The following is a 24,815-nucleotide window of genomic DNA, read 5'->3' on the forward strand; positions in this document are numbered from 1 at the left end:
TTTGATCGGAGGAACAGAGAAAAATAGCTGAACATGGGAAAGAGAGTGGGCACCTAGGTTTTCCAACACTGCACTGGAGATCTTGGTGGAGTGGCTTGAAAGCAGGAGAACATCCTGTATTCACAGGGGGTCAGGAAGCCATACAGGCACACAGTGAGAAGGCAGTGGGAACAGCCAGTCATGGAGGTCAATGCCAGAATGGAGGTCCAAGGACTTGGATGCAATGCAATGCCGTAAGACATTTAATAACCTCACACAAGTGGTCAAGGTTAGTGGATGCATCCTTAAATGACATATCCCACCAACTGAACCATTAACCTCAGCCACTGTTCAAATCACCACACCCCCATCACTCACCTACCAACAATCTTTATCAGGACTCTTACTAACAAGCATATGCTTCACCTCACCCATACAAACACAGCCCTGCTGCAAGCCTCACACCCTCATTTGCTGAATATGTCGATTGAACTGCCTGTGGTGGTATATAACTTCAACAGAATCAAGAGGAAACGGAACAAATTTTGGCAAAGGAAGGGTTTGAGGGGTGTACCATACTGAGAGGTTCTTGTTATTTTAATTCAATCTTTGGAACCAACCATACAGACTGGAACAATCTCTTCCATTCTGCACATCCCTATGTTATCATGTATACTTGTTTTACTATTGTACGAACTCCAATAAAAAAGCTCCTCTTTTGACATACCCCTTCATCATATTATAACCTGCCTGCAGGCCGATACCCTTTGCCCAGGCAACTATCTTTCTTTTAAAAGTGGATGTTTCAGCAGCAGCTTCTTTCATTTTTTCTTCTATTTTCTCCCAAACACGAGGTACTCCTAAAAATGCAGTGGGGTGTATTTCTCTCATAGTGTCCAGTAAGGTACCCTAAGAAGGAACAAAATACCAAACTTACATTAAGAAAGCTAACATTCAGTGCTGTAAAAAAAAAATAATAATGCAAATTTTAATTCATCAAAGCTTCTACCTAAACTATGCAAAACCACAAATAGCTTGTCAGATGGCTTAGTGAGGCAGATCCTGTTTGGTGCACCACCAAGTACCAAAAGATGGTAAGTCCAAATCATAGTCTGGACTGATTATTACATTTCAGCCATGGCAATAATCATAGGGCTATAAATCACACACATGGGATGAGGTGGTGGCGGGGGGGATTGCACATGGTAAAATGCACTGCAGCTCCTCCTGGCCCACAAGGAGTGCAGGGATGTCACCTCTTCCACAAGGCAGTCCTCGCCTCCCTTCAGCTGTCCTGAAACCCTGGACACTCAGATGGCTAAGTTTCAAACTGGGAGAGATATACAATCTGAGGCACGCAGCCTCATTAAAATATTTAAATGAACCACCCGCCTCTTGGGAGCAGATGTTACACTCTCAACTGAGAATGACCATTGAGGGCGAACCTAACTAGTAAGGTTAGGCTTTTCCAAGAGACAGGAAGGTTTACTTTCCTTTTTAGATAGAAGATCAGCTTAAAATCCACATATTCAAATCACAATAAGGAAAATTTGATACAACAGTGATTAAAAAGTACAGTCAAATGATTTAACCATTTGGTAAAAAGAATAGGTGGGTTTGGACACTGGGTTATTGTCTTGAGCACTTGAATTTAGCAGGTTGATAGTAAGAAAAGTGAAACAAAGATCCAATTTCCTGAAATTCATAATTAATGGGTTGAAAATCAACCCAAAGTCGCAACTTAGTTTCTACAGTATAGAACTGCCATTAATTGGTAACCTCACCCAGAGCCAACGGTAAATATAAAATGCCAAATGTTGTTCAAGAGGTTGAGGCATTGTACAGGGAGTTTTATATCCAAACTTGCTCAATGCCATTTCTGTCTGGCCCTATCCCCACACTGTGGCAGTCACCCAAACCATCATCCACTTTATCTGAAGATTGAAAATAGACCATGTCATCAGGGACATGATGTATAAATCTCTAGATAAAGGGGAAATAATGTAATCATAAATACACCAGAGTAAACATCAATTCCTGCTGGAGGCCATCAACTCTGTGAAAGACACTCTTTGGTCTTCCAGGGAAAACAGCTGTCAATGACTGAGTGCTGCAGGCTGCCACATTCCAAGGCCCAGAACTATGTTCTGAGGGATGCATTAAAGCTTCAGGCAGCCAAGGGAATGTCTCAATGGGGAGAGGTCAAAGGCCCTCCCACCGTAGTACACTGAGGGGCTGGAAATCCCTAAGGTATGTACTCCAGAGAACATTTGTCATAAAATATAAATGTACATTATAAACATAACCTGTAATAGCAAGTGTAGTGAGGCACCTCACGTACTCTATTGGAAGAAACTGATCTGTATTGCATTTTATGTAATGTCAAATTTGAACTGTTATTGATATACCTCTACAAATTTTATGGATAAAGCATAGTTTTGGAAGAAGTTGTTCTGTATTCTTAAAATGGAGAAGTGCTTCAATTCTTAGCATTAGCATCCTTCAACTTGAAAATACAGTGAAGACTAGTAATGGTTTTACTATACAACTGAGAGAACAGATAAGATCATTTGACCTAGGCTGTATCAATCATTTCAGGAAAGAAAAATAAGTAAGTAGGTGGCAGCTAAAAGATAGTCTGTTTAGAGATCAGTTTCTACAAAAAATTTAACCATTAGTTTCCAGACAAATTTGAATAAGTAAAATAACTCTTCAACTCCTCAAACTCTAAATTCACACAAATTACCTACCTTGAGTGCATCTGGGCTTGCAAAGTAAGTTGCAGCTCCAAACTTTATTGGGATCCAGATATCCAACATCTGTGCCGCAACATGACTCATTGGGAGAAAACTTATAACTTTTTCCTTTGCAGCAGGATTAACATCCACCATCTGCCCTGCTATATTCGCAGTCCACGTCAGCTGGAAATAAAGAGAATTGTATAAACAACATTCTTCAGTGTAAGAGGAGCATGCCAGCATCCAAAGAGTTGTTTAAATAATGGAAGTTAGCATGGTAAAACATTCAAAGCATTGAGATTTACAACCTGCTCCACCGCCATCCTCCCCCAAAATGTGCATTTGCCTATAACCTTCCTGAGTGAAGACTGAAGGGTGTTTAGTTTGTTCAGTGCCAAGGGGAATGTGATTGATCACTGTGCTGAGATCAGCCATTACTCAGACCCATTGACAATCCATAGATTTAGCAAATAATCCCTCCCTTCCTTAAATAGCTGGCAAGCTGGGATATGGTTCCACAAGTATGAGAATTTTTCAATGAAAGAAATAATCATCATCTATAACACCTATTTAAGGCACCATCAGTATTCCATTTATACAATTCCACATTGAGTTTGTGAGCACAAAAGTGTTAATAAACCTGGCAACAGCAACATATGCATTATTGTTAAACAACATAGTGTGGTTTAGCTGTCAGTAAGTGAAAAGAATAACATCTGTAATTGAACCATTGGCTTTTGCAATATAGGGATAGAACGAGATCATGATGAAATTGTCAGAGTAGAAGTTGCCCAGCATTTTTAGAGATATTGATATTTTTTGCAGTTTGTTTCTTTGATCCACATTTTTGAAATGATGTATGTACTGGTTTTCTTTGTAGAGGTCATACCAAACGTAGTATTAGAGATTGAACAATGTATTTTTAGTAAAATGCAAGATGGTTGCTTGGTGGACCAAGAACAGATGGGAAGAGGGTTAGATTGTGGACAGACAACGACCAGAAGAGAGAATATGCCCAGGCAAAAAGAGAACATACCTAGACATGTAGGCAGAAATGAGTCAAACTACACCTACACAAACAGAACCCTGGAGCAAAGGACCAGCCCAGCATGGTTTGAATATTGCAATCAGGATGCGGGAAGTTGTGATGACCCAAGGACCCATCATCTCATCGGGAGGTAGTCTGAAGCTGAAAGCACTGAGCCAATGAGAAAGCAACATCACTGCAAATATAGTATGCAGGTCTGACAGAAGGGTATAAGAACCGGGTATGCAGGAGACTCGTGGCTGCAGTTGGAAGAGAGATAGCCTGGTCAGCTATCAACGCGAGTTACAGAACAGGACGTTTCGATTACCCGATCTTGTCTGTCACTGAAGAAACCAAGCAACCGGATTGTGAGTATACATTAGCAGATATTTGTATCAGTATTTTTACATTGATATCGATTTATATACTAAAGGATTTAGGTTAATACAAGTGTTGCTTGTAATGCTAGTAAACTGTACATCGAGTCATTGATATCCAGAGTAGATCTCTGAACCCAGGAAGGGGGATAACCTACAAGTTAGAACAGTTATTTCAGCCAGTTGATGGACTCATTTTGGGCCCTGTATGGATAAATCCAAGGCTGAACTTCAACAGTTCAAATAGTGCTCAAAATTTGGTTTAATTAATTTGAAGGAGTGAGCACGTGGGGAGGGAGGGGTTGGTTTTGGCAATTTTTTGGTATAAGTCACAGTCTGTTAACTGTATAAGTGCTACTACTTTCTGAAACCCCAGAAGATCACATAAGGGCACATCATACAACCAATAAGTTAAAAGGGAATGGCCTTCCTGCCCAGAGGCCAATTCAGGTCCTTAAGTGGCATGCAAACATAGAAATTAGGAGTAGGAGTAGGCCACTCGGCCGCTTGAGCCTGCTCTGCCATTCAATAAGATTATGGCTGATCTAATTATAACTTCAACTTCACATTCCTGCGTACCCCTCACAGTATCACAGAATCTCACAGTGCAGAAGAGACCCTTCAGCTCATCGAGTCTGCACCAACACTTGAGAAACACCTGACCTACCGACCTAATCCCATTTACCAGCACTTGGCCCACAGCCCTGAATGTTATGACGTACCAAGTGCTCATCCAGGTACTTTTTAAAGGGTTTGAGGCAACCCACCTCCACCACCCTCCCAGGCAGTGCATTCCAGAACGTCACCACCCTCTGGGTAAAAATGTTTTTCCTCAGATCCCCCTAAACCTCCTGCCCCTCACCTTGAACTTATGTCCCCTTGTGACTAACCCTTCAACTAAGGGGAATAGCTGCTCCTTATCCACCCCGTCCATGCCCCTCAATCTTCTACACCTCGATCAGGTTGCCTCTCAGTCTTCTATGCTCCAACAAAAACAACCCAAGTCTATCCAACCCCTCTTCATAACTTAAATGTTTCATCCCAGGCAACATCCTGGTGAATCTCCTCTGCAACCCCTCCAGTGCAATCACATCCTTCTTAAATTGTGGCAACCAGAGCTGCACACAGTACTCCAGCTGTGGCCTCACCAAGGTTCTATACAACTCCAACATGATCTCCCTACTTTTGTAATCCTGCCTCGATTGATAAAGGCAGGTATCCCATATGCCTTTTTCACCACCCCACTAACATGTCCCTCCGCCTTCAGAGATCTATGGACACATACACCAAGGTCCCTTTGTTCCTCAGAAATTCCTAGTGTCCTGCCGTTCATTGAATACTTCCTTGTCAAATTACTCCTTCCAAAGCGTATCATCTCACACTTTTCAGGGTTAAATTCCATCTGCCACTTATCTGCCTGTTTGACTATCCCATCTATATCTTCCTGTAGGCCAAGACACTCAACCTCACTGTTAACCACCTGGCCAATCTTTGTGTCATCCGCAAACTTACTAACCCTACCCACACATAGTCATCTATGTCGTTTATATATATGATGAATAATAGGGAACCCAGATCCCTGTGGTACGCCACTGGACACTGGCTTCTAGTCACTAAAGCATCCTTCTGTCATCACCCTCTGTCTCCTATAACTAAGCCAATTTTGAATCCACCTTATCAAATTTCCCTGTATCCCATGTGCATTTGCCTTCTTTATAAGTCTCCCATGTGGGACCTTGTCAAAGACTTTGCTGAAATCCATATAAACTACATCAACTACACTACCCTCATCTACACACCTGGTCACCTCCTCAAAAAATTCAGTCAAATTTGTTAGGCATGACCTCCCTCTGACAAAGCCATGCTGACTATTCCTGATCAAACCTTGCCTCTCCAAGTGGAGATAGATTCTCTCTTTCAGAATTTTCTCCAATAGTTTCCCTACCACTCCCTGATAACATTTCACTTCCTTCTTATCAAGAACCTATCTAACTCTGCCTTAAAGATAGTCAAGGACTCTACCTCAACCATCTTTTGAGGAAGAGATTCCAAAGTCTCACAACCCTTGAGAGAAAAAAAATTTCCTAACCTCTGTCCTAAATGGGCGACCCCTTATTTTAAAACAGTGACCCCGAGTTCTAGATTCTCCCATAAGAGGCAACATCCTTCCCACATCCACCCTGGCAAGTACCCTCAGGATCTTGTTTGTTTCAATCAAGTCACCTCTTACTCTTCTAAATTACAGAGGATACAAGCCTAACCTGTCCAGCCTTTCCTCATAAGACAACCCATCCATTCCAGGTATTAACCTCGTGAACCTTCTCTGAACTGCTCCTAATACATTTACATCTTTCCTTTGTTAGGAACTAGAGATAGTTTTAAGTAATTCATATTTGTATTTGTGGGTGTCAGGAATAAGCTATAGCTTTAAGTTTATTTTTTTTTAATTTGTGTTAAGAAAGGTGAATCCTGGGTTTGGTTTCATTTTAGAGGTTCTGTGAAAAGGAGCTGAGAAGTCTCTAAGCTGTTTGTATACCTGCAATTTTAATAAGGTTTTACAATTCCTGAAGTGTTTTAGCAAAGTTAAAACAAAGTAGAAAAAGACTGTGCTGTTGCCTAGCAACAGTAGGCCCACAGAGAGACAGGGAAAAACAGAAAGCAGCTTTAGTTCAGTTGGAAGCAGGGGCCAGGAGAAGCTGGACAAAGGAGAGGGAACTGCAGGAAACAGGTTTCAAAGAGTAAAGAAGAAAGTCCCAGAAAAAAGGGAGTGGGACAGAAGGTTCCAGGAAGATAGGAAAATCAAGGGAAAAGGACAGGAATCTGGGACAGATCCTGGTCAGTGAAGTTAAAAGTAAGGAGCAGAGAATAAGGCTTCATTTTAAAGAGTGAAAGCTGTGGGGAGCAGAATCAAGGTAAAGTGGGCTTGCTAGAAGCCAGACAATCTGAGGAGACAGCCAAAGGTTGGTGACTCCTTACTTTGGGCCTGTGAAGCAGTAGTGTTCTGTTGGCACAGTTGAATATCAAAGAGTGCTTGGAAGGTGAAGCTTGAATGCACGTGGCAATCCAGGGTAGAGGACATTGGAAGCAGAGATCAAAACCCTGGAGGTGTATCCTTGTGGAAGACATCCAATTGAAAGCGTCATTTGAGAGACGATTCTAAGATGAATACTTTGAGTGTTGAGATTGGAAAGCCTCAGGAGAAAGATGGAGTTCAGTCAAACCGGTTGGCTAACGGCATGACAAGCTTCTGTGAAGAGTTAATGAGAGATCCATAGCATCTGCTTTGGGGCGGCATCTATCACTTGATCTTGGAGTGCAGTGTGCCCGAGCACAGGTTGCCTATTTGTTCATATGCACTGTATACTTACTGTGAATATTAGAGTATAAGATAGATTTTGGTAACTTGTGTTATCCTTACGAATCTGTATATATCTGTAAAGATATAGTTATGGGCGAAGGAGTATTGTAATATAGTTCATATTTTCTTGTTTAATAAATGTTTTATTCTTTAGTTAAAAGTTCATCAGCTGACTCCTGTGACTCATTTCAGTAACTGCCCTCGACGTTTCTAAACAAAAAGTAAAAGGCCAGGTTCCATCTAGGGACCTGACTTGCCCAGTAGTAACATCAGCTGGGATCATAACACCTTAAATAAGAAGACCAATACTGTACATAGTACTACAGATGTGGACTCGCCAATGCCGTGTGTAACTGAAGCATAATCTCTCTACTCTTGTATTCAATGCCCCTTGCCATAAATGATAATATTCTAATAGCTCCGCTTATTACTTGCTGTACCTGCAAACTAACCTTTTGCAATTCATGCATTCGGACACCCAGATCTTTCTGCATCTCAGAGCTCTGTATTCTCTCACTATTTAGATAACATGCTTCTTTTTAATGTGTCCTGCCAAAATGGACAACTTCACATTTGCCCACATTATACTTCATTTGCCAGATTTTTGCCCACTCACCTAACCTCTGTATATCCCTTTGTAGCACCCTTATGTCCTCTTCACAATTTACTTTCCTACCTATAGCTTGTAAGATTTGTGCTCCAGAACTAGCTGCGTCCCTAACAAAGCTGTTCCAGTACAGCTACAACACTGGCATCTACCTGACAATGTGGAAAATTGCCCACAAAACGCAGGACAAATCTAACCCAGCCAATTACTGACCCATCAGTATACTCGCGATCATCAGCAAAGTGATGGAGGGTATCATTAACAGTGCTATCAAGCAGCACATACAAAGTAATATCTGCTTACCAATGTTCAATTAGGTTCTGCCAGGGCCGCTCGGCTCCTGACCTCATTACAGCCTTGGTTCAAACATGGGCAAAAGAGCTGAACTCCAGAGGTGGAGGAGAGAGTGACTGCCCTTAACATCAAGGCAGCATTTAACAGAGTGTGGCAATAAGGAGCCCTAGCAAAATTGAAGTCAATGGGAGTCAAGGGGTAAATTCTCCACTGGTTGGAGTCATACCAGCACAAAGGAAGGTGGTTGAGCCAGAGGTCATCACTGCAGGAGTTCCTCAGGGCAGTGTCCTAGGCCCAACCATCTTCAGCTGCTTCATCAATGACCTTCCTTCCATCATAAGGTCAGAATTAGGGATGTTTGCTGATGGTTGCACAATGTCCACCACCCACATGGCACAAGTCAGGAGTATGATGGAATACTCTCCACTTGCCTGGATGAGTGAAGCTCCAAGAACACTCAAAAAGCTTGACCCCATCCAGGATAAAGCAGTCTCCTTGATCAGCATTCCATTCCCTCCACCACCAACGCATACTGACAGCAGTGTGTACTATATACAAGATGCACTGCAGCAACTCATCATCCTCCTTCCACAGCACCTTCTCTACCACCTAGAAGAACAAGGGCAGCGGATGCATGGGAACACCACCAACTGCAAGTTCTCCTCTAAGTCGCACACCATCCTGACATGGAACTATACCGTTGGATCAAAATCCTGGAACTCCCTTCCCAGCAGCACTGGGACTGTACCTACACCAGATGGACTGTAGCAATTCAAGGACCATCACCACTTTCTCAAGGGTAATTAAGGATGCGCAACAAATGTTGGCCTTGTTAGCGATGCTCACGTCCCATGGAAGAATAAAAGAACTTAAGGGCCCCATCCCACCACCGCTGACAGTAACCCTACACCACATGGGAGACCTCCCAGTAAAATCTGGTGGCCTTCTTTCGGACTCAGTTTGGGGGAGTGGCCAACCAGATCGGGCACCCCGTGGCTCCTGGGTGGCACCAGTCATCCCCTCGGACAGTCCCACCCACTATTACAATGACCACATCACCCCAACCCCCCACCCGCACCCCCTCACCGGGGCCTGCCTAAGTGAAGTGAATGACTGGCCTGTTGGTCTTGGCTGGATGCAGTACTAACACTGGCCATCGCTCCTGGTGGCGCAACGGGGACTGAAAGAGTTGCCATCCCTCTGACTGGCTGGCACTATTGGGAGGCAGGATCTTCATCCTTAAATGGGATGAAATCCCCAACACCAGGCAGTTAATTAGCTGATGACTGTTGAATAGCATCAGGGCTTCCAGGAATGTCATTAGTTTTAAGCTAATTATGGATAAGGATAGGTCTGGTCCTCGAGTTGAGATTCTAAATTGGAGAAAGGCCAATTTTGTGGAAATGAGAAAGGACCTAGGAAGAGTGGATTGGCATAAGTTGTTTTCTGGCAAGGATGTGTTCAGTAAGTGGAAGGCATTCAAAGGCAAAATTTTGAGGGTGCAGAGTTTGCATGTTCCTGTCAGGATTAAAGGCAAAGTTATCATAGGGAACCTTGGTTCTCAAGGGATATTGGCGATCTGGTTAAGAAGAAGAGAGAGGTGTATAGCAGGTATAGGCAACAAGAAGCAAATGAGGTACTTGTAGAGTATAGAAAATGTAAGAAAATACTAAAAAAGTAAATCAGGAAGGCAAAAAGAAGACATGAGGTTGCTTTAGCAGATAATGTGAAGGTAAACCCGAAGGGTTTCTACAAGTATATTAACAGTAAAAGGATACTAAGGGACACAATTGGTCCCCTTGAAGATCAGAGTGGCCGTCTATGTGTGGAGCCTCACGAGATTGGGAAGATCTTAAACAGTTTTTTTGCATCAGTATTTACTCGGGAAACTGGCATAGTATATAAGGAAGGAAGGGAAACAAGCAGTAGTTTCATGGAACATATAGAGATTAAAGAGGAGGTGGTGCTTGCTGCGTTACAGCGAATAAAGGTAGATAAATCCCCCGGGCCTGACATGATATTCCCTCGGACCTTGAGGGAGACTAGTGTAGAAATTGCAGGGGCCCTGGCAGAAATATTTAAAATGTCCTTAGCCACGGATGAGGTGCCGGAGGATTGGAGGGTAGCTCATGTTGTTCCATTGTTTAAAAAAGGCTCCAAAAGTAAACCAGGTAATTACAGGCCAGTGAGCCTGACGTCAGTAGTAGGTAAATTATTGGAAGGTATATAATTATTTGGACAGCCAAAGGCTGATTAAGGATAGTCAGCATGGCTTTGTGCGTGGTAGGTCGTGTTTAACGAACCTTGTAGAGTTTTTCGAGGAGGTTACTAAGAAAGTAGATGAAGGAAAGGCTGTGGAAGTTGTCTACATGGACTTTAGTAAGGCCTTTGACAAGGTCCCACATGGGAGGTTAGTTCAGAAAGTTCAGACACTTGGTATCCATGGAGAGGTTGTAAATTGGATTCAAAATTGGCTGTGTGGGAGAAGACAGAGAGTGGTAGTGGATGATTGCTTCTCAGACTGGAGGTCTGTGACTAGTGGTGTGCCTCAGGAATCTGTACTGGGACCATTGTTGTTTGTTGTCTATATCAATGATTTGGATGATAATGTGGTGAATTGGATCAGCAAGTTTGCTGATGACATTAAGATTGGAGGCATTGTGGACAGCGAGGAAGGCTTTCAAAGCTTGCAGAGAGATCTGGACCTACTGGAAAAATGGGCCAGAAAATGGCAGATGGAATTTAATGCGGAAAAGTGTGAGGTGTTACATTTTGGAAGGTCAAACCAAGGTAGGACATACACAGTAAATGGTAGGGCACTGAGGAGTGCGGAGGAACAAAGGGATCTGGGAGTTCAGATACATAATTCCCTGAAAGTGGCGTCACAGGTAGACAAGGTTGTAAAGAAAGCTTTTGGCATACTGGCCTTCATAAATCAAAGTATTGAGTATAGGAGTTGGGATGTTATGGTGAGGTTGTATAAGACATTGGTGAGGCCAACTTTGGAGTATTGTGTGCAGTTCTGGTCGCCTAACTACAGGAAGGATATCAGTAAGATTGAGAGAGTGCGGAGAAGATTTACTAGGATGTTGCTGGGTCTTAAGGAGTTGAGTTACAGGGAAAGATTAAACAGGTTAGGACTTTATTCCTTGGAGCGTAGAAGAATGAGGGGAGATTTGATAGAAGTTTACAAAATTGTGAGGGGTATAGACGGAGTAAATGCGAGTAGGCTCTTTCCACTTAGATTAGGAGAAATAAACACGAGAGGACATGGCTTTAGGGTGAAAGGGGAAAGGTTTAGGGGGAACATTAGGGGGAGCTTCTTCACTCAGAGAGTGGTGAGAGTGTGGAACGATCTACCATCTGACGTGGTAAATGCGGGCTCACTCTTAAGTTTTAAGAATAAATTAGATAGATACATGGATGGGAGAGGTCTGGAGGGTTATGGACTAGGTGCAGGTCAATGGGACTAGCGGAATAATATTTCGGCACAGGCTAGAAGGGCCGAATGCCCTGTTTTCTGTGCTGTAGTATTCTATGGTTCTATGAATGGCCGCTGCAGGACTGCTGCTGGCTTTCCAGCCCTCTACCAAGGTCAACACCGCCATCATTACATTCAGCCCACTTTGTGAAGAACTGGAAGCATTGAACAATTAAGCTAAAGAAATCACAATGTTTTAAAAGTGGTTTTAAAATAGGGAGAAGGTAAATACCTGAAAAAGAATAAAACATTGTGCCCAGGATTTTTCGCGTAAAATGACATACGATGACGTTGGACAAGTGTCCCAACATCATTGCGCACTCGTGAGATATTTCAGTTGACGGACACACGCGGGAATCGACAGCATGCCCACCGATGACTAAGCGGCCTATTAAGGCCCTTAATCAACCAATTGATTGGAATTTTTCGCTGCCCATCCAACCGTTCAGTTGGGGGCAGGCGAAAAGGCCAAGCGGCCTTTGCATTTTTGGTGAAACCTCATCCACAGGCGGGATGAGGTTCAACCAGTGATTTAAAAAAATAAAAACTTTTTACACTTATATTTAACATGTCACTGCTCATATGACAGAGTCACATGAGGGAACATGTTTTCATTATTTTAAAAATCTTTATTTTTATTGATGAAAATCTTCAGCTCCCTGAGGCAGCTCTATGTCTCAGGGAACTTTTATTGCGCGCACTCATGCGCATGCATGAACTTCAGCGCTCGCGCTCCTCCCGTCCCCACCCCTACAGTGCCGATCGCTGCATCGCATGTTTCATGCTGACTAGCCGTTAACTGGCCATCCAACGTGAAATCGCGGTCGGGGCCCGATCGTGGGTGGCGGTCAGTTTCCCGGCCAATCCTGGGCCCACCCACTGCGACCGCCCGACGAGAGCAAAATTCTGCCCTGTGAGAAAAGAGCAGTGGATTAAGGAGATAGACCTTTCAGATAGTTGGCAAAGGTGTTGCAGGCTGGACTGCCTACTTTTGTGCTGGAAAATTACGTGCTGAATTTTACCTGCCCCCGGGAGGCAGGGGAGGGAGCTGTTAAAATCACGGGCTGTCACACTGAATCAGCTCCCCAACTCTGTCCTGCCCTCTGGTAATTTTACCAACAGCGGGATCAGAAACAGACTGGTTGCCCCACCCCCCAGAGAGGTCAGCAAATAATTCCCATATTTAAAGGCCTGATTAGGGACCACTTGACAGCACTATCAGCATCTTGTCAGTGGCACATCGGCCGCCACCGTGAAGGGGCCACCAGCTAAATAGAGGTGTGCGGAAGATGGGGGAGGGTTTTATGAAACAAAGAAGCCGCAGCAGGGTACACAGACCACCACCTCCAACAATCGTACCAAGGGGGTTTCCCTTCCAATGGTGGCCCCTGTGATTGTTTAAAGTATTTTATTCGCCTATCTGCTGTAGGCCCCAAGTCTCCTGTCTGCCTCAGCAGTGACCACTTTGCTGGGTGGCACTGCTGAGGCTGCTGAACCAAAGGCCTCTGATTGGTCAGCAGCTCAGAGCGCAGGCCTCCATCCCTAATAGGCAGTCAAGTAACTGGCCCATAAAATACAGCTCCAGGTCTGCCGAAGCAGGGCCAACCCCCAACTTTCAGCCCCGGGACCCCTTCACATTTAGAAGCTGTTGTCAAAATTCTGTTATTTTAATTTATTCTGGCTTTCATGATTGTCCATTTCAACCTTTGGTGCTTATATTAATGCAATAAAGAATAAGTACCGGCGGAGAAGAAATCAGTTAACGTTTCGAGCCTTCATGGCCCTTTGGCAGAACAGTTCTGCCGAAGGGCCATGAAGGCTCGAAACGTTAACTGATTTCTTCTCCGCCGATGCTGCCAGACTTGCTGAGTTTTTCCAGGTAATTCTGTTTTTGTTTTGGATTTCCAGCATCCGCAGTAGCTTTTAGCTTTTTGTTTTTATCAAAGAATAAGTACCACTTCTTGAAATTCAGTTGAAGATGGGAGATAACATTTTTACAAATCTGTAGTGAATTATGGATTATACACTCAAATTTCCATTTGCTTCTAGCTGTGGCAGTTTTTTTTTATTCTTTCATGGGAGGAGTGCCTTCTTGTCCATCCCCAATTGCCTTTGCTCAGCCATTTCGGAGGGTGGTTCAGAGTCAACCTGATTGCTGTTAGCCTAGAGTCACATGTAGGCCAGGCCAGGTAATGACAGAAGGTTTCCTTCTCTAAAGGACATTAGTGAATCAGATGGGTTTTTATGATCATGGTCACCATTTCTGAAACTAGTTTTTCAATTCCAGGATTATTAGCTAATTGAATTTTATGAATTTAATTTAAATTCCACCAGCTGCTGTGGTGAGATTTGAACCCAGGTCCCCAGAGCATTAGTCTGCACCTCTGGATTACCAGTGTACTGGCATTGTCACTAAGCCACCATCTCCCCCTAAACACTTGTGTCCCGGAATTAGCTATGCCAATTGTTCAGTATAGCTGAAATTTGACAACTACCTGACAATGTGGAAAATTGCCCAGTTATGTCCTGACCACAAAAAGCAGGACAAATCTAATCTAGCCAATTATCACCATTAGTTTACTCTCAGTCATTAGCAAAGTGATTGAAGGTGTTGTTGAGATTGCTATCAAGTGCTACCTACTCAACAACAACCAGCTCACCGATGCTCAGTTTGGGTTCTGCCAGGGCTATTCAGCTCCTGTCCTCATTACAGCCCTGGTCCAAACATGGACAAAAGAGCTGAAATCCAGAGTTGAGGGTGAGTTACTGCCCTTGATATCAAAGAGCCCTAGTAAAATTGAAGTCGATGGATTTGGATGAAAACTCTCCACTAGGCTGGAGTCATACCTAGCACAAAGGAAGATGGTTATAGTCATTGAAGACCAATCATCTCAGCCCCAGGACAACACTGCAAGAGTTGCTCAGGAGTAGTGGCCTACACCCAACCATCTTCAGCTGCATCAATGACCTTTCTGCCATCATAAGGTCAGAAGTGGGGATGCTCGCTGATGATTGCACAATGTTCAGCACCATTCGTGACTCCTCAGGTAATGAAACAGCCTGCATGTGGAAAGTCTTGGAGAACATCAAGATTTGGGCTGATAAATGGCAAGTAACGTTCACACCCATAAGTGCCAGGCAATGACTGACTATCTTTAGCATGTAAGAAACATTGACACTCAATATGATTATGATAGCTACATGCCTCACCATCAATATCCTTGAGGATATTGACCGCAAACTGATCCAGTCACATAAATACTGTGGCTACAACAGCAGATTAGAGACTGGGAAGTCCACACCAAATAACTCACCTCCTGACTGCCCAAAATCTGTCCACCACCTACAAGACACAAGTCAGGAATGTGATGGAATACTCTCCACTTGCCTGGATGAGTGAGGCTCCAGCAACACAAGAAGTTCCAAACAATCCAGGACAATTCAATCTGCTTGATTGGCTTGCCATCCACCACCGGCACACCATATTAATGGTAACACCGTAACATTGCAGCATCTCACCAAGCCCCTTCGACAGCACCTTCCAAACATGCAACCTCTACCACCTAAAAGAACAAAGGCAACAGGTGCATGGACGCACCACCAGCTGCAACATCCTCCCAACCTACCATCCCGACTTACAAATATATCACGTTCCTTCATCATCAAAGAGTCAATTCCTGGAACTGACTACCTAGCAGCACTGTGGGTGTACCTGCAGCAAATGGACTTCAATGGTTCAAGGAGGTAGCTTGCTACCACCTATTCGAATCATAATCAGGGATGAACGATAAGTGCTGGCCTGGTCAGCATTAACCATATCCACCGAACAAAAGAAATTAAGTTATTTCATATAAGCTTAGTTTCTGACAAAACATAAAAAGGTACATATAAAAGGTACCACTTTAGATTTCTGTTCAAAAAGGAACGGAAACAAAAACTCATTTAAAAAATAAGTGAATTGGCAGGGTGGGAATTGCCACATTCCGAAGGTTCAATGCATTAATCGTCAAATTTATTTAATGCGCCAAAAGACACTACATCTTGAGCAATAAAATATTTTTGGACTTTAGCATTAATTGTCTCAACAATTACCAAGTACAAAATAAATCTGACCAAAACTTACATTATCATGGCTAAGCATGGCTCCTTTAGGAACCCCTGTTGTTCCAGATGTGTAGATTATTGTACAACATTGATTGGCCATCTGAGAGTCTATAATTTCATCCAGCTCTGCGTCTGGGATATCTTTCCCAAGTTCCATAAATTTCTTCCACTTAGGAAAGTTTAAAAGTAAATTATTACACCTGATCTTCAAAACAGCCAAATAATATCTTAAGATCTTGAACAATGTTATTATGCACAGTAAATGTTTGAGTTAATTGCTCAAACACTTACAAATGACATAAAAAATAAGCTTCTGGAATCAATAATGAAAGAACGCTTACAGTATAAAGTTCTGGTTGAAGTACTTCCAATTCAAACTTGTACTGAACAATTGCTTTGAGGTGAGGCAACTGACTTTGAACCTAAAAACAAAAGTCAAAAATAGTTTTAAATATTCATTACAAGATTTAATTAGAAAACAGAGAGCAAATAAAGTTAATTCAGCCTAATCATTTTTTAAAAATCATCCACAGGATGTGGGCTTCGCTGGCTAGGCCAGCATTTATTGCCCATCACTAGTTACCTTTGAGAAGGTGGTGGTGAGCTGCCTTCTGAACCACTGCAATCCATATGGTGTAGGAACACCCACAGTGCTGTTAGGAAAGACGTTCCAGGATTTTGACCCAGCGACAGTAAAGGAACGGTGATATATTTCCAAGCCAGGATGGTGTGTGGTTTGGAGGGGAACTTACAGCTGGTGGTGTACCAATCTATCTGCTGCCCTTGTTCTTCTAGATGGTTGTGGGATTGGAAGGTGCTGTCGAATTGGTGAATTCCTGCAGTGCATTTTGTAGATGGCACACATTTCTGCTGCTGTGCATTGGTGGTGGAGGGAGTGAATGTTTGTGGAAGGGATGCCAATCAAATGGGCTGCTTTGTCCTGGATGGTGTCAAGCTTCATGAGTGTTGTTGGAGCTGCATGCAATCAGGGAAGTGGAGCGTGTTCCACCACACTCCTGACTTGTGCCTTGTAGATGGTGGGCAGGCTTTGGGGAGTCAGGAGGTGAGTTACTCATCACAGAGTTCCTAGCCTCTGACCTACTCTTGTAGCTACAGTATTTATATGGCTAGTCCAGTTCAGTTTCTGGTCAATTGTAACCTCCAGGGTGTAGATAGTGGGGGATTCAGTGATGGTAATGCCACTGAACATCAAGGGACGATGGTTGGATTCTCTCTTTTGGAGATGGTCATTGCCTGACACTTGTGTGGCATGAATGTTACTTGCTACTTGTCAGCCCAAGCCTGGATATTGTCCAGATCTTGCTGCATTTGGACACGGACAGCCTCAGTACCTGATGTAAATACACTACAACCAAATGCATGTCCATTCTATCATGGATTTCCTGATTCATTAATTCACTCTACATATTATGGTTACACATCCAATTCTCAAATTGATCTACTCATGTGAGCAAGTAAAAGCATGATTATAAAAAGGATAAAAAGAGGATCTGATGGAAGAAAAATTTAACAGAACCATTGTGCATAATGTGCAAAAGGTGCAAATCAAATATATTCCAGCAAGGGGGAAAGAAGTAGGACGTAAATAAATGATACAAAAAAAATCAGGCAGTTCTGCAAAGGGTGTTGACCTGCTCCACAAACGTTATCTGCCACTAGCCCTGTCGACCCTGCGAAGTCCTCCTTACTAACCTCTGGCGGCTTGTGCCAAAATTGGGAGAGCTGTCTCATAGGCTAGTCAAGCAACAGCCTGACATAGTCATCCTCATGGAATCACATCTTACAGATAATGTCCCAGACACACCATCACCATCCATGGTTATGTCCTGCCCCACCAGCAGGACAGACCCAGACTCAGTGATGATGGCACAGTGGCATAGTCAGGAGGGAGTTGCCTGGTCTCCAGACAACATTGGCTTTAGACCCATGACATCTCAAAAGTCTCATGTCATCAAGTCAAACATGGGCAAGGAAACCTCCTGCTGATTACTAACTACCGTTCTCCCTCTACCTTCAACTGATGAATCAGTGGTCCTCCATGTTGAACACCACTTGGAGGAAGCACTGAGGGTGGCAAGGGCACAGGATGTACTCTGGATGGGGGTCTTCAGTGTCCATCACCAAGATTAGCTCAGTAGCACCATTACTGACCGAGTTGGTCAAGTTCTAAGGGGCATACCTGCTAGACTGGATCTGTGGCAGATGGTGAGGGAACCAACAAGAGGGAAACACCTAATTGACCTTGTCCTCACCAATCTACCTGTCACAGATGCATTTGTCCATAACAGTATTGGTAGGAGTGACCACCACACAGTCCTTGTGGACAAATCCCCGTCTTCATATTGAGGGTGCCCTCAATTATGTTGTGCGCCACTGCCACTGTAATAAATGGGACAGGTTTCAAACAGATCTAGCAGGTCAAAACTGGGTGAAGTTATTATTCAAAGAGAAAAGAAGTTGACCAAGCCAACCAAACTTAAAGGTAGGTAAAATGATTGGGAATCAATGATTTAAACTTGAAAACCCCGAGAGAAACTGAGGACAAAATTTCATAGGCTTCCAATATTTTTTGAAAAGAAAAACTGTGGCAGTGGACTGCAGGGAGATAAATTTGAATCCGCCCCCTTCAAAAAACAAACCAAGAACAAGCCAGGAAATAGAATCATAAAATAGTACAAAAATTAGACAATAGTTACTTTGGAAACTCCTAAAAACCTACCTCTTTTACCAAACCTTTGGTCATCTGTCTCAATATCCTTAAGTGAATTGGTGCTCCTATGAAACACCTTGGGATGTTTCACTATATTAAAGCTGCTATATAATAAGAAGTTATTGTTGTAGTCTTCATTTGTTGGTCAACCAATCCAGGATGAAATTAGTAAGCACTTGGGAAACACAGGAGTTACTCAGGGCCATTAAATATATATCCCTAAAAAAAGTGACAATCAGGCTTGCCAAATGAGCAGATAATTAGCATATGAATTTCAATATAGTGGGGCGTGGGGTGCTTCATTTAGGTAGGATGAGTAACCTGGAGGGGTAGCATGGCGATCTGGGATACAGGTACTTAAAACACTTAAAAGGAGCTCCATAGGTTGGTAAGACAATAGAGAGTTCAAAGTACTGGGGTTCATTTCTAAAGGAATATAATAGAGAAATCAGGGAGATAATGTTAAATTTACATGTTAAATTTAAATTTACCTGACAGTCGCCCAACCTCGGACGGCCCGCTTCTACCTCCTACCCAAAATCCACAAACAGGACTGTCCCGGCAGACCAATCGTGTCAGCCTGTTCCTGCCCCATGGAACTCATTTCTCGCTATCTTGACTCCCTTCTCTCTCCCCTTGTCCAGTCCCTTCCCACCTACATCCGTGATTCCTCTGACACCTTATGTCACATCAACAATTTCCAGTTCCCTGGCCCCGACCGCCTCCTCTTCACCATGGACGTCCAATCCCTCTACACCTCCATCCCCCACCGGGCTGGTCTGAGGGCTCTCAGCTTCTTCCTCAAACAGAGGCCCAAACAATCCCCATCCGCCACTACTCTCCTCCGTCTGGCTGAACTTGTTCTCACACTGAACAATTTCTCCTTTAACTCCTCTCACTTCCTCCAAATAAATGGTGTGGCTATGGATACCCGCATGGGCCCCAGCTATGCCTGTCTCTTTATGGGGTATGTGGAACATTCCTTGTTCCAGTCCTACTCCGGCCCCCTCCCACAACTCTTTCTCCGGTGTATCGATGATTACTTCGGTGCTGCTTCATGCTCTCGTCTAGACCTGGAAAAATTTATTAATTTTGCTTCCAATCTCCACCCCTCCATCATTTTCACATGGTCCATCTCTGACACTTCCCTTCCCTTCCTTGACCTCTCTGTCTCAATTTCTGATGATAGACTCTCCACCAATATCCATTACAAGCCGACCGACTCCCACAGCTACCTCGACTACAGCTCCTCACACCCCGCTTCCTGTAAGGACTCCATCCCATTCTCTTAGTTCCTTCGCCTCCATCGCATCTGTTCTGATGATGCTACCTTCAAAAACAGTTCCTCTGACATGTCCTCCTTCTTCTTTAACCAAGGTTTTCCACCCACGGTCGTTGACAGGGCCCTCAACCGTGTCTGGCCCATCTCCTGCGCATCCGCCCTCACGCCTTCTCCTCCCTCCCAGTGTCACACGAGATGGGACATGTTAATAAATATGACATAAAGTTTATTAAAGATTTTTAAAACGGACATGAAACCTCATCCCGCCAGTGGTTGAGGTTTCATATTTTTTTCTATTGCCCGCCGGAGCTCCTGGCCTGCCCGCCAGCCTTAAGGTTGGACGGGCAGGGCCTTTAATTGGGTTAATTATCCTGTCAATGGCCTCAATTGGCCATTGACAGATCGGCGGGCGGACAGCTGATTTCGCTGTCGGCCCGCCTTCCTGAATATTTAAATGGGGCGGGATGATGTCGGGGATTCCTCCCGACATCATCCCACGTCATTTTCCCGTCGGCGAGCGGGTCCCGCCCCCAACTCGCCGACGGAAAAATTCTGGCCTTTGCTTCTATGAGGATCCATCCACCATGCGATGCATGTGTTCCTCTAGGGTCCGTTAGCTGTAGGTTTCCATCAACTTCCTCTCGTTGGATGTCCGCAAGCTGAGCAAGGTAAATCCCAACTTGTGCATGCCATTCATTTTCAAACGGGTTTGAGGCTAATGTAATTTCCCGCTGGAAGGCGTGAGGCGATTCTGGCGAGCTGCTGTTTTAATGAGCATTCATGAGATGTTAATGAATGTAAATGACATTCAGGCTACTAGTCAACAGGATAACTGACCTGCCAAAAACCCACCTTTGGGAGAATTGTGAACTGTTTTTAACGATAGCAGGTTTCTGACTTTTTAGCTCCCGCTGGATTCTCTGCCTTGCCCGCCTCGAAACCCACAGTGGGAGGGATGGGAAAATTCCACCTTTTGTAATCCTATGCATAATAGGATTCCTTGAAGGTGTAACATGTAAAAGAAAATGCAGTAGATATGGTTTATATCAATTGATAAGGATCCAAATAAAAGGTAATTTTGGACAGAATTAAGGAGGTGGTGAGCAGATGGAGTTGGAATGCAGAAAAGAATAGAAACTAAAGGAAATTTTCAGACATGGAGAATGTGGTGAATAGTGTTCCATAAGTATATTGTGTTGGGTGGCTTTTATTTATTATACTATGTACATAAATGATCTGGAGTTAGAAATTGTAAGAATATAGAAAAATGTTTGTTGAAGATGCCACATTAAGGAAATAAAGCCAATTGTGGCAAGGATCATCAAAGACACCAGAAGGTCACAGGTAAGTTAGTGGAATGAACATTTAGTTGGCAGGTGCAAATCAATGCATAGCAATATGAAGAAACATATTTTTCATGCAAAAACGGGGAAAGGAAACACGCCACTGTCGCTGAGTCAAAATTCTGGAACTTCTTATTCAACAGCATTGTGGGATCACCTTAACTGCACAGACTGCAATAGTTCAAGAATGGGGCCTACCACCACCTCCTCAAGAGCAACTAGGGGTAGGCAACAAAAGCTGGCATTATCAGCAACATCCACATGCCAAGGATTAATTTTTAAACACTATAAATGGTCAACTTGAAATGCAGGAGAGTGGCCTTAATGCAGATACATAGGTCTTTAAGAAGGTGTCAGTGCCTGTTTGTGCTATAATATTCCATTCAAGGATTCTATGGCCCACCCTCCTGTTCACAATGACTTATAATTCTTTCTGCTTGTGAAAATCATATGCAATTATTAAAGCAGAATATAGTCTAAAATCAAAACAAATACTACCTCCAGAATTTTCAGTAGTTGGTTCTTGTTCTCCACTACCAGAACATTAGCCTGACAGTGTTGTGCCACATACTTGCATGCTTCAGGAGAATTTGTTGTATAAATCCCAACAGCCAAGCCACTGCATTAGAGAGAAGACCAATATTATTACATGTATAATTTTTCAGACAATGCTGAATTTGCACAGCTGTTGACAGAACAAAGAACAAAGAAAAGTACAGCACAGGAACCAGGCCCTTCGGCCCTCCAAGCCTGCGCCAATCATATTGCCTGTCAAACTAAAACATTTTGCACTTCTGGGGTCCATATCCCTCTATTCCCATCCTATTCATGTATTTGTCAAGCTGCCTCTTAAACACCACTATCGTACCTGCTTCCACCACCTCCTCTGGCAGCGAATTCCAGACACTCACTACCCTCTGCGTTAAAAACTTGCCCCGCACATCTCCTCTAAAGTTTTCTCCTCTCACCTTAAATCTATGTCCCCTAGTATTTGACTCTTCCACCCTGGGAAATAGCTTCTGACTATCTACTCTGTCCATGCCACTCATAATTTTGTAAACTTCTATCAAGTCGCCCCTCAATCTCCGTCGCTCTAGTGAGAACAATCCGAGTTTCTCCAACCTCTCCTCATAGCTAATAACCTTCAGACCAGGCAGCATCCTGGTAAACCTCCTCTGCACCCTCTCCAACGCCTCCATATCCTTCTGATAATGTGGCGATCAGAATTGCACGCAATATTCCAAGTGTGGCCTAACCAAGGTTCTATACAGCTGCAGCATGACTTCCCAGCTTTTATACTCAATACCCCTGCCAATGAAGGCAAGCATGCCATATGCCTTCCTGACTACCTTATCCACCTGCGTTGCCACTTTCAGTGACCTGTGGACCTGTACACCCAGATCCCTCTGCCCGTCGATGCACTTAAGGGTTCTGCCATTTACTGTATAATTCCTACCTGTATTAGACCTTCCAAAATGCATTACCTCACATTTGTCTGGATTAAACTCCATCTGCCATTTCTCCGCCCAAGTCTCCAACCAATCTATATCCCGTTGTGTCCTTTGACTATCTTCACTATCTGCAACTCCTCCAACCTTAGTGTCATCTGCAAACTTACTAATTAGCCCAGTTACATTTTCCTCCAAATCATTTAATTTAGTTTTATACGCAACTCTCTAAAACAGGACAGCAATTGGACTGCAGCTGGAAACATTACAATTTTACAATTTGCAATTCACCTTTTAAGTATTAAAATTTGTTTTGACCGTTCAACTGTCAAGATAGTGAGTAACTGATTTGATAGTGAGTAACTGTGCAGAGTTAGCAGAGCTCAGTTCTGAGGGTGCCTAGGGGGCTGCAATTGCCACCAACACCCTTGGATTAGGGAGCAAAATTAGCCAGGGTTCCTGCTCCACATTAAAATTCAGTGATTTCTGCATGATGAGGACAACATTAAACTTGGTAATGATGTCCCCCACAGATGAAAAGGCTGTCAGTTCTGATTCCCTAAACTCTGCATGAAGGATGGACACTAAGCTTAGGCACAAGAGTGTTACTGGTACCTGTGCAACTAACATATGAATCAGGAGCAGGAGTAGGCCATTTGGCCCCTCGAGCCTGCTCCTCCATTCAGTAAGATCACGGCTGATCTGATTGGGGCCTCAACTCCATATTCTGCCTACCCCCGATAGCCTTTGATCCCCTTGTTAGTCAAGAATCTATCTGCCTTAAGAATATTCATTGACCCTGCCTCCACCACTCTGTAGGTGAGAGTTCCAAAGACTCACTACCTTCAGAGGAAAAATTTCCTCTCAGCTCCATCTTAAAATGAGAAACCCCTTATTTTTAAACTGTGTTCCCTAGCTCTAGCCTCTCCCACAAGAGGAAACGTCCTTTTGGTATCCACCCTGTCATGTCCCCTCAGGATCTTATATGTTTCAATAAGATCACTTCTCAATCTTCTGAACTCCAGTGGATACAGGTCCAGCCTGTCCAACCTTTCCTCATAAGATAACACCCCGTCCCAGTTATCAGTTGAGTGAACCTTCCATGAACTGCTTCTAACACATTTATATCCTTTCTTAAATAAGGAGATCAAAACTATAGACAGTAATCCAGTGGTTTCACCAACAACTGTACAACTGTAGCAAAGCAGCTCTATCTTTATATTCCATTCTCCTTGCAATAAATAACAACGTTCCATTTGCCTTCCTAATCACTTACTATACCTGTATATTAACTTATCCTGATTCATGTACCAGGACACCCAGATCCCTCCGTACCTCAAACGTTCAGCAATCTCTCTCTATTTAAATAATACTTGCTTTTCTATTCTTCCTGCCAAAGTGGACAAATTCATATTTTCCCACATTATATTCCATCTGCCAAATTTTTGCCCACTCACTTAACCTATCTATTACAGACTCTTTATGTCCTCTTCACAACCTATCTTTGTATCATCAGCAAACGGCCATACATTCGGTCTCTTCATCCAAGTCATTGATAAAATTGTAAACTGTTGAGCCCCCGGCACAGATCCTGTGACACTCTACTCGTCACATCTCACCAACCTGAAAATTACCTATTTATGCCTACTCTGTTCCCTGTTAGCTAACCAATCCTCTATCCATGCTAATATGTTACCCCCTTCGCCATTTTGCATGGTAAGCTTTGATGTGGCACCTTATCAAATGCCTTCTGGAAATCTAAGTACATCACATCCACGGGTTCCCCTTTATCCATATCTACATTGCTTGTTATTTCCTCAAAGAACAGCAATAACTTAAGTCAAACATGAATTTCCTTTCACAAAACCATGTTGACTCTGCCTGCTTGCATTGCGATTAGCTAGGTGCCCTGCTATTGCCTCCTTAATAATAAATTCCAGCAATTTCCCCACAACAGATCTTTAGCTAACTGGCCTGTAGTTTCCTGCTTTCTGTCTCCCTCCTTCCTTGAATAGAGGAGTCATATTTGCTAATTTCCAATTTGAT

General features: G+C 43.4%; 1 protein-coding gene across 1 annotated transcript in view; it reads right to left on the minus strand.

Moving 5' to 3' along the window:
* LOC144685893 (long-chain-fatty-acid--CoA ligase ACSBG2-like) overlaps positions 1–24,815 on the minus strand; it is a 137,938-nt gene that overhangs the window by 38,989 nt on the left and 74,134 nt on the right. The window contains exons 5-9 of the mRNA XM_078550901.1: positions 21,820–21,940; positions 16,307–16,387; positions 15,985–16,134; positions 2,730–2,900; positions 707–888 (exon numbers count right to left, since the gene is read on the minus strand). Of these exons, the coding sequence (XP_078407027.1) occupies positions 707–888; positions 2,730–2,900; positions 15,985–16,134; positions 16,307–16,387; positions 21,820–21,940 (705 nt within the window). The remainder of the gene's footprint in view (positions 1–706; positions 889–2,729; positions 2,901–15,984; positions 16,135–16,306; positions 16,388–21,819; positions 21,941–24,815) is intronic.

The sequence above is a fragment of the Cetorhinus maximus genome, chromosome 1 (genome assembly GCF_964194155.1).
Source record: "Cetorhinus maximus chromosome 1, sCetMax3.hap1.1, whole genome shotgun sequence".
Taxonomy (NCBI): domain Eukaryota; kingdom Metazoa; phylum Chordata; class Chondrichthyes; order Lamniformes; family Cetorhinidae; genus Cetorhinus; species Cetorhinus maximus.